Source organism: Bos indicus x Bos taurus, chromosome 19 (assembly GCF_003369695.1).
Source record: "Bos indicus x Bos taurus breed Angus x Brahman F1 hybrid chromosome 19, Bos_hybrid_MaternalHap_v2.0, whole genome shotgun sequence".
NCBI lineage: Eukaryota > Metazoa > Chordata > Mammalia > Artiodactyla > Bovidae > Bos > Bos indicus x Bos taurus.
In genome coordinates this window covers 29,065,364-29,078,095 of record NC_040094.1, presented here as the reverse complement: position 1 = coordinate 29,078,095, position 12,732 = coordinate 29,065,364, and the positions used below count along the sequence as shown (strand labels likewise).

The window sequence follows — 12,732 nt, the reverse complement described above, 5'->3', positions numbered from 1 at the left end:
TGGAAACGAACAGAGATCATTCTGTCGTTTTTGAGATTACATCCAAGTACTGCATTTCGGACTCTTTTGTTGACCATGATGGCCACTCCATTTCTTCTGAGGGATTCCTGCCCGCAGTAGTAGATATAATGGTCCGTATGGTAGTGCTCGCAATAATATCAGAGATCTTTTTTTTTTTTGCGTCCAACTTGTTAGTCACTTTAACTTTTGTCTCCTTAATCCAAGAGTCATTTAAATCTCTTTTTTTGGAAGTCATCTGTTTTATCTTCTGCACTTTTTCCTACTGGGTTGTATTTTCTTTCATCAGCCTGCAAGAGCGCTTGTAACCTTGCTGGGTACAGATATACATCCTTTCTCTTACATATATCTCCCAATGTGACATTTATTTATTTTTGGCCACACTATGCAGTACATGAAACTTCCCCAACCAGAGATTAAACCTGTACTTCTGCAGTGGAAGCACAGAGTCTCAGTCACTGGACCGCCACGGAAGTCCCAAAGGTCACAACTTTGTCTAACCACCCTCCTCCCTGCATCCTGAGTAATACATGGCACTTAACAGGTACCAAATGTGATACAAAGTGCTATACTTTCCTTGGCAGGGATTTCTGGATCTTGTTCCTATTCTACTCGAATTTTACATTTTCAGTATTATTAAATTTGTACTTTTATGGAAAGTTGTTTTAAATGTTTTTTGGAAACAGGCATTTTATCAATGAAATGCAATTACAGCCAGACCACTTCATAGAGATCAGCTCTTCAATCCTGCCACTGATTTCTCTAACCTTCGGCTTCTCACTGTCTGTGTGCCAACTTCCTTCCGATGGAACAGCAGCTTTTAGGCCAGCGAAAGTTTATGCCATCAGTTCCAATCTAAAAATGTGTCTCTCTGGACAAATATTCTTGCCTTAGGCTTGAAATATCTTCCTTCTGTGCCACAGCAAGCTCTGTGTCCTAGTGACACCCCCTTGAGGCTCCAGATAATTCCAATTAGTGCTTAGCTGAAGAATTTTCAGAACTTATCTGCATAATTCTAATTAGTAACATTAAAAAAAAAAAGATCTTAAATGCTAATTCTCATATGCCACTAATTCTAAGGTCCTCAAATATACAAGCAGCCATTCTGAAAAGTGACAGCTTCTGATGCCTGCTGTAATCTATATACTGCCTACTCTGTATTCTCAGCAGCAAACTCCACACATACTGCTGCAATCAGCAACAAAATTACACAGAACTTTTACATACCTTACCTCACCTCACCCTCATAAAAAGACAAAAAAAGGGTGAATTATCTATTCAAGGGCTTCTGAGCACTTGAAGTATGGCCAACACAATTAGAAACTCAAGTTTAAAATTTTAATTCATTTAAATTAATAAAAATTTAAATAGTCACACTTGAGTGGCTACTGTATTGGGTAGCACAAATATGGAGATACGGAGGGCTAACTGTACTAACTGAAATTACTTCATATCATTCTGAAAGATAAAATCCTGTATTTTAAAACAGGGTAAGAAGAAAGTACAGTGTAGTGGAAGTAGCTGAAATATGATCTGCAAGCTGCAAAAACTAAATAAATCTCAAGAGTTTCAGGGTTCCATTCTTAACATTCTATCTAGTGGCTACTTAATCCTTTTTTTTGCTTTATCTGGATTTTAAAAAACACCTTGACTGATGGCAAAAGGAATATTTTTATGCACTATTCACCTATGAATAGTATCTCACCTGTGAATATGGCAGCTACTGAGGCATGTCATAGAATGGACATGCCCATCCAAGCCAACTTAGATGAGCCTGAATGGTAACTCAATGAGTCTCTGCACTTTTCATGTATAAAGGCTTCTAGTCTCCCATGATATGTTCAGTGGCAGGGGCCAGAAATAAAACTGCATTTAAATATGATCCCCAAACTTGTAACAAAGTGGCATGAACACAAAAAAGTACACACAATAGAAAAAAATTCAGTGTTAATAATAGTTGACTTTAAGCACTAAGATTGCAGATAATTTTATTTTCTTTTTCTCTTGTTTATATTTTTATATTTTTCTACATGAACATGTGTTACTGCTATAATCAAAACAAATTTCCTTAAGATCTTCAACTTTTTAAAATTTCAATTTTCTGTGGGAGAGGGAGAGGGTGGGGAGATTTGGGAGAATGGCATTGAAACATGTATAATATCATGTATGAAATGAGTCGCCAGTCCAGGTTCGATGCACGATACTGGATGCTTGGGGCTGGTGCACTGGGACGACCCAGAGGGAGGGTATGGGGAGGGAGGAGGGAGGAGGGTTCAGGATGGGGAATACAGGTATACCTGTGGCGGATTCATTTCAATATTTGGCAAAACTAATACAATATTGTAAAGTTTAAAAATAAAATAAAATTTTAAAAAATAATAATAATAAAATTTAAAAATAAATAAATAAAATTTCAATTTATTAAGCTGTTCTTATCTCAAATGTAGCTCTCACTTCACTGGTTCCTATGTATGAGTGAGTGGTCTAGGAGAACAATTCCTTCTGTTTCACAAAGAGCTACACTAAACCAACCTTTAAACTAAAAAGACTGCTTAAACCTTAGCAACCCCTGCTTCATCAGCAAAGCCTCTTAGTTGATAATCAGCCATAGGTTCAGAAAGAAAAGACATTACAAACCTTTCGGTGAAGGAAAATTGTTCTCTGTTCCTTTGCCAACAGGGGTAGCTGGCAAAGAAAGTGATGCTTGGACAGCAGAATCCATCTTTTCGCAGTCCAGCGTTGGAGAACTAGGAGCTGATTTTCTAGTTACTTCCTGTTGTCTTTCCCGAACAGCTAGTTCTTGCCTTAAATCTGTAAAATGTTGCAAAGGTAGCAATATTCACTAGAGGGAGCAAATACATCAAGGAAAGTTACATCTGAGATGCCATCAAGACATTCTTCCTAAATTACTTCTCAAAAATGATTTTCATATTTAATAATTTTTACTTCCAAGGGAATAAAAATGACAACCCTATTGTCTAAATGGTCATTTAGAATTTTAAAATTCTATAACAATTATTCTGCCTTTATGCAAAAATAAGGCAGAGTCTGAAGCAGAACTCACAGTGAACAGATACAACACAAATATAAATATTCTTTACCAACTTATTTGCATTTATTTTGAAATGATGATGTAGTTTGGGGATTATTACAAGATCAATGAAGAGCAATTTTGTCATTTTTAATGGGTTGACATTCTTTTACTCATTTTCCTATGAAATATTTTGTTTTAGAAAGGAAGTAGTCAAAATAGTTGCAAACTGCTTTCTGGTTTTCAAATATTGAATTTTTAACCCAAAATTAATGTTCTCTTTTCCTGTAATGCAACTGACCAATATCAAGAATACTTGCTAACTGTATGATTCCACATATATAAGGCATCTAAAATGTAGCAGTTCTCCCTTATCTGAGGAGGGTATGTTCCAAGACCCCCAGCGGATAATGCACTGAACGAGACAGCAAAAAACATCACCCTGTTACTCAGAATGGTGCACAATTTAAAAGTTAGGAATCGCTTATTTCTGGAATTTTCCACTTAATATTTGCAGACTGCAGCTGACCATGGGTTACTGAAACCGTGGAAAGCAAAACCACAGATAAGGGGGGACTACTGTAGTCACACATAACAACAGAAAGTAGAACTGCGGTTGTCAGGGCTCGGGAAGGGAGAAATGGGGATTTGTTGTCCAATAGGCAAAGAGTTTCAATACTACAAAACGAAAAAACTCTAGAGCTCTACAAAACAATGTGAATATAGTTAACATTACTGACTTGTACCCTTAAAAATCATTAAGATGATAAATTTTATGTTACTTTTAACCATAATTGTAAATTTTAGAATAAAGTTATTATTTTATACATTATATAAATTATGAGAAGTTCTTCAAATGAATAAAGCTCCCCCCCCCAAAAAAAAGGAAGTCATTAAAAAAGTTTTTGTTGGCTGCACAGTTTGTGGGATCTTAGTTCCCTGACCTGGGATTAAACCTAGGCCCCTAGCAGTGAGACCTGAGTCCTAACCACTGGACTGCCAGAGAATTCCTGAAAAAAGAATTTTTAAAAGACCCAATAAACAGATAAAAAGTTTTCACAAGTACCAACCAAAAAACTACAAATTAAAAGCAAGGTGATATTAGACAAGAAGTTTGAGATGGACATGTACACACTGCTATATTTAAAAAGGATAATCAACAATAACCTACTGTAGAGTACATGGAACTTCGCTCAGTGTTATGTGGCAGCCTGGATGGGAGGCGGGTTTGGGGGAAAATGGATATATGTATTGTATGGCTGAGTCCCTTTGCTGTTCATCTGAAACTATCACATTGTTATTTAGCTAAACCTCAGTCCAAAATAAAAAGTTTAAAACAATAAGTAAAATTTTAAAAACTTTAAAAAAACAAACCAAACAGTGTGATATTGGGAATTCCCTGGTAGTCCAGTTGTTAGGATTCCTCACTTTCACCATCAAGGGCTGGGGTTCAATCCCTGGCTGGGGAACTAAGACCACACAACCAAAAATTTTTTTTAATTTCATTCCATTTTCCCAGCCAGTAATCATGTGGGAAATATTTGGACAAGTCTAATGCTAAAAAAAAAATAATAAATAAATAAAAACAATATAATATCAATTTTCAAACAGATTTTTAAATAATTTTTAAATTTATTTTTATTATTCACAATACTAGTAAAGTGTGAGGACGACTGAGAGGACTCTCAATCACTACCAAAGTAAAGGTACCAATTTATCTAAAAAGTAATTTAGGAGCATCTGTTACAACCATTAAAGACACTTATATTCTTTGCTATTTCTAAGAATCTAGTCTAAGAAAATCAAAGATACCCCCAAATATTATGTACAAGGACTCTATTTACAGCACTATGTATAGCAAAAATGTAACTTCCAATAACAAAGGACCTATTAAGGAGTAAAAAAAAAAAAAAAAACATGGTTCAATTATATAAAGGAAAAAAACAAACAGGTATGCTTATGTATAGCTATAGGAAGACTGGAAAGACACCAAACTCTTGGTGAATTCTCTCAAGATAAAGAGATTAACAGTGACTTTCAGTTTCTTCTTTATAATGCATAAAAGAAAAAAAGAGGGAGGGAAGGAAAATTTTTAAAGAAAAGTATATATTCACTCTATGTATTATACACATGTATACTGCAATATACACCAAAGAATTGATGCTTTTGAACTGTGGTGTTAGAGAAGACTCTTGAGAGTCCTATGGACAGCAAGGAGATTCAACCAGTCCATCCTAAAGGAAATCAGTCCTGAATATTCACTGGAATGTTAGCTCCAATACTTTGGCCACCTGATGCAAAGAACTGACTCACTGGAAAAGACCCTGATGCTGGGAAAGACTGAAGGCAGGAGAAGGGGACGACAGAGGATGAGAAGGTTAGATGGCATCACCGACTCAATGGACATGAGTTTGAGTAAGCTACAGGAGTTGGTGATGGACAGGGACGCCTGGAGTGCTGCAATCCATGGCGCTGCGAGGAGGTGGATACGACTGAGCTGAACTGATACTGCAATATGCATACATATATAATGCTATTACGTGCCTAACACAAAATTATTTAGGTACAAGAAAAAGGAAAAAATCCAAATAAACCAAGCAGTATCTGCACAGTGATGATGATTAAGACTTTGGGAAACAGACCAGGTCTGAATCCCAACTGACAAGCTAGAAGACCTTGGACAAAACCCAAAGTTACTGTGCCTTGGTTTTCTAACCTATAAAATGGGTATAATAATACCTACCTCCTAGAGTTGATGATACAGCTATTAAGTTAACAGACTAAAAGTATGTGGCACAGTGTCTGACCAAAGCATACAAATGAACAGCTTTAAAAAGTTGATCCTGAAGCAAGCTTAGCACTCTGGCTTAGGGACAGTAAGTAATAAATATTTTTTAAGTTATAAATTTTACCTCTTGCTTCATCCTTTAACCTCTGCACAGAGACCAACAAAGATTCCTTTTCATCAAGTTCACTTTCTAAAAATGCATTTCGTTCAATGGCTTGATTTAGCCTTTGTTCAAAGTCTTCCAGTGAAACTATTGTTGCCCTAAAAAAAAAAAATTAGAGTCTAAGAATTAAACAAATAATGTGCAACTAGCTACTACAAAAGGAAACAGTTTATCTCATGCTATTTCCTGACCTAGAAAGCCTGGCCCAGCTGAAAGAAAATGATCTCACCCCTTCTGATCTCTGGTGCATTTACTGTCTCTATTATCATTTGGCCATTCAATCTATTCTTTTCTTTTATATTCCTATCTAAATTCCTTCAAGTTTCTTAAAGACAGGCTACTTATTATACAAGTTATATCTCCCCACTGGATTTTAAACATGTTTCAATGAAGTTTACACATTTTCAGGAAGAAAACTGTTCAGTGGTTTCAGAGTATATAAGAATGTGTAAAAATGTACTAAGAATTTGTTTAAAACACAGTCTCAGGTCCCCATCCACATACTTTCTCCCTATCAACCCTTTTCTTCTTCCTGCATTTCTCATTTATTCAGCAAACACTGACAGGTACCTACTATGTGCCCTCTATCCACTATGTGCTATCTGCTACAGAATTAAAATTTCCTAACCTCAAGTTAGAACTCTCAATGCCATGTCCAATTTTCCCAAGTCCTGTCAACTGTCTCTCAGCTCCAATCTTTTGCCCCAGGCTTAATTCTTCACCCATTCCTGATGGCTCAGACAATAAAGAATTTGCCTGTAATGCAGAAGACCCAGGTTCGTTCCCTGGGTTGGGAAGATCCCTGGAGAAGGGAACGGCTACCCACTCCGGTATTCTTGCCTGGAGAATTCCATGGACAGAGGAGCCTGGTGGGCAATAGTCCATGGGGTCGCAGAGTCAGACACAACTGAGCTACTAACAAACCAAAACATCATCTAGGTTACTTCAAAATGGTCTTCACATCTTCTCCTCCCTACTTCTAATTTCTCAAATCTTTCAAATCACAACCTGATAACACTCCTTTGTTTAAAAAACTATGAGTGCCCCTTTGCTTACAGAATGACTTTCAAACATAGCCAAGCACAAGGTTCTCTGCAACCTGGCCCCAAACACCTTCCAGTCTTATCTTGTTCAGCCAAACTGTCTTTAAGCACTTCAGCTGAAGTAAAATATTAACACCTCATGCCCTCTTCCTGCCTCTCTGCCTTCGAATCTCTCTCTTCATCAGTTAACATCTACTCCTTGCAGACCCAGCTTCCCCAGTTACTAAGGGTAGTTGAGCGGCTCCCTTCTCTATTCCCTGGAGCAGCTTGTACATTCTTTGTACTAATACCAGTGCTATCACATGGACTGTCCATATCTATCATACCCAAGGGCAATGGCAAGCTTATCTTTGTATCCTCAACTCTAGCATCATGCCAAGCATTTCAGAGTTACTCAAATATTAAGGAAAGAAATCTCAGGCAATGACTGTAAAGTAATACAAATTACATTTGGGATGGTTAAGAAATAATGATAGATATATGAAATCTTGGCAAAGTAATGGCAAGTTCCTATAGGCTGTTCAGCAAAATCATAATAGAAGCATTATTTCAAGAAAATTCAGTGGTAAGTATTAAAACAGAAGAGAAAAGGAGTGAAAACTTCAAGACAGATCAGTTAGGAAGTAACTGCAGGATTCAGGTATACAACATGAGGACCTTCAAAAAGTGTCGCAGTATTGAGAACACAGAGGGAAGACGGAGGAATGAATGAGACCTTTTAAAGAAAAACCAACAGGATCCACAATGGTACATGAAAGAAGGAAAAAGGGAAAGAAAAGCCTGGAAGGGCATTATCTAGGGAGATAAAGATCTGGGGCAAGTTTCAATGTGAGGACTTACAGGTGACTTGAAATACCAAAAGGAATTGTTCTGGGACTAAGATTTAGGTAACTGGTTAAATCTAAAATGACTTTTTAATCACAGATTGCCAACTTTGGTTATTCTAACAATATGCACATCATTCACTTACCTTTTTGCTCGCTCCAGGTCATCATTGGCCTGTTCCAGCTCTCTTACATACTTATGTAACTGCTCCTTAATGGCCCGAGTCTGACTTAAATCATCTTCTAATACTGAGACCTGCTTGTAGCTCTGTGCATATTGATGTTCTAGCTTCTCCTGAAGGAGTGGGTATATAGGAAGGAAAGAACGCATCATTAGCATATAGTTTTCTTTAATAAAGGAAGTAACCCAAATAAGAGGCAGGCTGTGGAAGGATCCAAAAAAATTCACCCACAATCTGATAGTACTCTTTTCTCCTTTTTAAAATGTTAAAATGACACATTCATTTCCAGTGCTTTAATTCATATAATATTAGTCAATCACTTCTCTTAAAGAAATCTAAAAATGATCTCTCTGAAAAGAGGTAAAATAGTAAAATTGTTGCCTTAAAAACCTCTGGGTTCTCAGGCTGAATGCAGCCCAGAGTAAACACAAAGCAGGTGAGTGACAGAGTTCAAATTTCTTACACCTTGCCTGCCCAACCTCACCTTCTCTAAACCTACCCCTGCCCAGACACAGGAACACCCCAAACATTTGGCTTAGGCATGTGATGAACAACAGCAAGAGAGGTTAACCTTTCTACTCCTGAAAATTTCTTGTTAGAAGGGAATTTTTAAAAATTAAACTCCAAAACTAAAGTGACCATAAACCATAATGAAATAAAAGTATGTGTCATACAAAGATAATTTTAAAGTACTACAGAATGAGGCACTCTATCATAACAAATAATCAGGCAGCCTTTTTTTTCCAGGCAGCTTTTGAAAATTATAGAACTACAACATAATATTATAGAGCTAGGAACATTATAGCTAAAAAAATTGACAGCTACAGAGTTTTGAAGTGAATTTCTGAATTCTAAAACACCTCTCTCTTGGTTCCATGAAAACAGTTTATGTCAAAAACTCACTTTAGGCCTTTTTACATTTTTATGTTGCCTGCTGCTCTTAAGCTCTACCTGTAAGAATGTATTTCTCACTTTAACAAAACCCAGCCAAAGAGACACCAGCTTATACTGCCACAATTACCTTCAATGCTTCTACTTCATACTTCAGTCTTTGGTTATCAGCTTGCAAGTCTCTATTTCTCTGTTCAGCCTGTACTAATTGTGCCTCCAACTCTGCCTCTAATTCTCTGCTTCCTTCCTGGAATTCAACTAGCTCATCCCGAGCTTCCTGGAAGCTAATCAGAAACAAAGTGGGAGAGATCAGTTATAGCAGAAACCGTAAGCATCATCCTGAAGATGATTATATATAATTCAAAAATTTTCACCTGAGTGTTATGCTACCATAAAATATACTAAACAATAAAGGCAATCTATTTTGCATCTCTTACTCTATATATTCAGGGTTTAATGAAGTAAGTTATAAGCCGTAGAAGGATTCACGTTTTATACACTCACCCCTTTCTTATTTAACATATCAACAAAGAAGCACATATGACTATCCACAAATCAGTTTTAACATTTAGATGTGTTTTTTCCAATATAATTGGTTTCCTCTGTAATTCTATTTAATTTTATGCATTAAAAATGTTATTCTGAAAAGGGTTCCGTGGATTTTCCCAGCCTGAGAAGGTATCTATGACACAAAAAAAGGACTATCAAGTCTTGCCATAGACACACCTTCCATATAACTAGCATGATACAATAACTGGCTTCAGCAATAATGAAATAGCAATAAAAGGTTTAATAAGTCTTAGTAAACTGCTAACCAAAGTAGGAAGATATATATATACTTTAAAAAGATTTCATTTTAAAAAGAAATTTCAGTTTTACTACTTAAAAGGCTACCTAAAAGTTCTCTCAAGTAACTGAAATAATTGAGATTTTCTAAAATACTCCGTATACCCCGAAGCTCTTGTCCCTCCCTCAAAGCTTTGTTGGCTCCAGACACTGATAACACCTGCCCAAAGAGAGTCTGCCCTATGGAGTCCCAGAGAGCTTATTAGAATCTCCAAAAGACCAAAAAGATGAGACAGAATCAGTGCACACCCAGCAAGCCAAAGATAGCCAAGAGCAATAATAAGCTTTCTAAAAGGAGGTAAGCTACCAGAAGAAATCATAAATGACACTGTCTTCTTACTATTTTAATAATTCAAGTAATGTAAGCTTTTATGGCACTTTATCTTAAATACAAGCAATGTTATTTTGTTATGACTATTTCTAGAATCCCAATCCTATACTGTAAACTCTAAATTTAGCTTTGTTAAAACAAACAAAAGAAAAAAGAGCAAAAAGTTAGAGATTATGTATTCCAAAGCCCTCTTCTATTTCTAGGATGCTTTCTGGCATTACCTTTGTTTATACTTCAAGGAAAGTTCCTTCCAATAAGCAGTTTCCTCCTTTAAACTTGAAAAATCTGGTATATCTTCACCATCCATGATCAAGAAAGCCTGAGAAATGTTAAAGAGGAAAATAAATTGAGAACATAGGAATCTTAGTAAAAGGATAAAGCCTGGGACAACACTCAATCCGCAGCATTCTGGAGGGAGTCAAACATGAAAGACTCTGAGGGGTTAACACTCTACTACAATAAACTCAGTCACATAAATCACTTGGCTGCCCCACTTGCAGGGACCACCAACATCATGGACAGGCTCAGGAGAGGAGATGAACAAGGTCACAGAAGCCAGGTGAAGCACTTTTGGTGACAGCACTAGGTTTTGGGGTTGGCCCCACAGATCTGCCTGCAGCTGGTTTACTGCTAACTGATCTTCTGGGAATCAGGTGACAGAAAACAAGTTTATTATCAGAGCTGCTATTACCTGCATATCCTTCTCTGTTGTATTGATACAACTGCTTCAAACACCTGCTTGAAACATTTTATGCCAGGTGACCTTGCCAGAAGATCAAGCACATTCCCAATAATTTAAATCACTACATTTCTAAAAGTCCCAAGCTTCCTCCATTAAAGTCCACTAATCCTCAAATTTCAATATTGTTTCATCTCGGTTCTTCTTCCAACGCATTCAGAGTGGGTGAAAAAGTATTTGTTTAGTTATTAACCTTGCATTTGGACTGACTACCTAAAATTCCCAATTGATTGTCAGGCCCAATAGAATACCACAGACGCTGGGCTTGTCCCAGATTAACGCCGAAGTGATTCAGTCTTACTTCCTCTACTTTATATTCCAGCAATACTGTTCAAAACTGTCCTAATGCACCATTCTGCTTCGGTCTAGATATTTTTCCTACTTGGAATGGCTCTCCTTCCTTGTGCATTTGGAAAGCTATTTATCCTTTAAAAGCCAGCTGTCATCTTTTCCAGAAAGCATTTCCTGTCCTCACCAATACAGCACCAAAATCTCCCAGCATCTTGGATACCTCTATGCATAAGATTACATGAATACACTTAACACATAGTAATACACTTGCTTACAACTCTGTGTCCCCTGTTAGGCTGGTATTATTCTTACTGATTTCAACTCCAGCACACTGCCTGTACTATAGCTGATACTCAATATTTATTAAATTAAACCACAATTGATTCAACCTAATCCAAAATGGGTAGTGAGAATTCAAGGCCAGCTTTAAAAGTAAATTAATACAACTTGGGAGTTGTAGAGAATGTAGAATTCATCCAGCACAACCCACTACTCATCAATGTTTAGAAAAGACACAGACAAGAGTACATATACAACTTCAACTTGAGGAGGTATACAAAAGAAAAGAATGGCTTTTAATTGAATAAAATTAAAATATAACTATATACATTCAGTGTAATGCCTTTGCAGCCTAGGAAATGGCAACCCACTCCAGTGTTCTTGCCTGGAGAATCCCAGGGATAGGGGAGCCTGGTGGGCTGCCATCTATGGGGTCGCACAGAGTCGGACACGACTGAAGTGACTTAGCAGCAGCAGCAATTTTTTCAAACTGATTTTAGTTAAGTCTTTCCTGACCACATTGTCCATTACTACTTTTGGCATGTTGGTCAATATCCCAATTAACAAATAAAAGACCCTGATGCTGGGAAAGGTCTTGAGGGCAGGAGAAAGAGGCAACAGACAATGAGATGGTTGGACGGCATCACCGATTCAATGGACATGAGTTCGCGCAAACTCCGGGAGACGGTGCTGCAGTCCATGGGGTCGCAAAGAGTTTCTGTGAAGGCAGGACCTGTGTTTTACTTATAAATCCCTTCTGCATTACCAGAAACATGAAACACAGTAAAAATTTGATATCTGAATCTGACTTACAATCTTTTTAAATTATTCCCTCTTTGCTCCCAAAGTACTGCTTTCCTTTATTAATATTGAAATTTCTATTTCAGAAATGTGAGGGTAGTTTATTCCTACCTCACAACACACCACCATGTATTATACCAGGATTATAAAAACCTACCATTCTCAGCTAGACAAAATTATCAGTCTGAGGCATGCCAAGCCGCATTCACAGCCACTTATAAAGCCTCCATATAAGCTCCACATCACAGAATAGGGAGCTGATGGAGCTTACTGGGGAGAGCCTTAGAGATACCCTGCACACTAGCTACCTAAAATAATCAGTGTCTAGCCCTTAATTCTTTTTTTTTTTTTAATCTTCGTTTGGGTCTTAATTGCAGCCTGCAGGATCTTCAATCTTAGTTGCAGCATGTGAGAGCCGGTTCCCAACCCAGGGATGGACATTCCTGGGCCCCCTGCACTGGGAATGCAGAGTGCAGAGTATTAGCCACTGGACCAACAGGGAAGT

General features: G+C 37.3%; 1 protein-coding gene across 4 annotated transcripts in view; it reads right to left on the bottom strand.

Annotated features, from left to right (window-relative positions):
* Positions 1-12,732, bottom strand: part of NDEL1 (nudE neurodevelopment protein 1 like 1) — a 52,013-nt gene that overhangs the window by 17,832 nt on the left and 21,449 nt on the right. For all 4 annotated transcript variants that reach the window (XM_027517790.1, XM_027517789.1, XM_027517792.1 and 1 more), the window contains exons 2-6: positions 10,339-10,436; positions 9,071-9,224; positions 8,014-8,162; positions 5,962-6,098; positions 2,656-2,829 (exon numbers count right to left, since the gene is read on the bottom strand). In XM_027517790.1, the coding sequence (XP_027373591.1) occupies positions 2,656-2,829; positions 5,962-6,098; positions 8,014-8,162; positions 9,071-9,224; positions 10,339-10,424 (700 nt within the window). In that variant the 5' untranslated portion in view covers positions 10,425-10,436. The remainder of the gene's footprint in view (positions 1-2,655; positions 2,830-5,961; positions 6,099-8,013; positions 8,163-9,070; positions 9,225-10,338; positions 10,437-12,732) is intronic.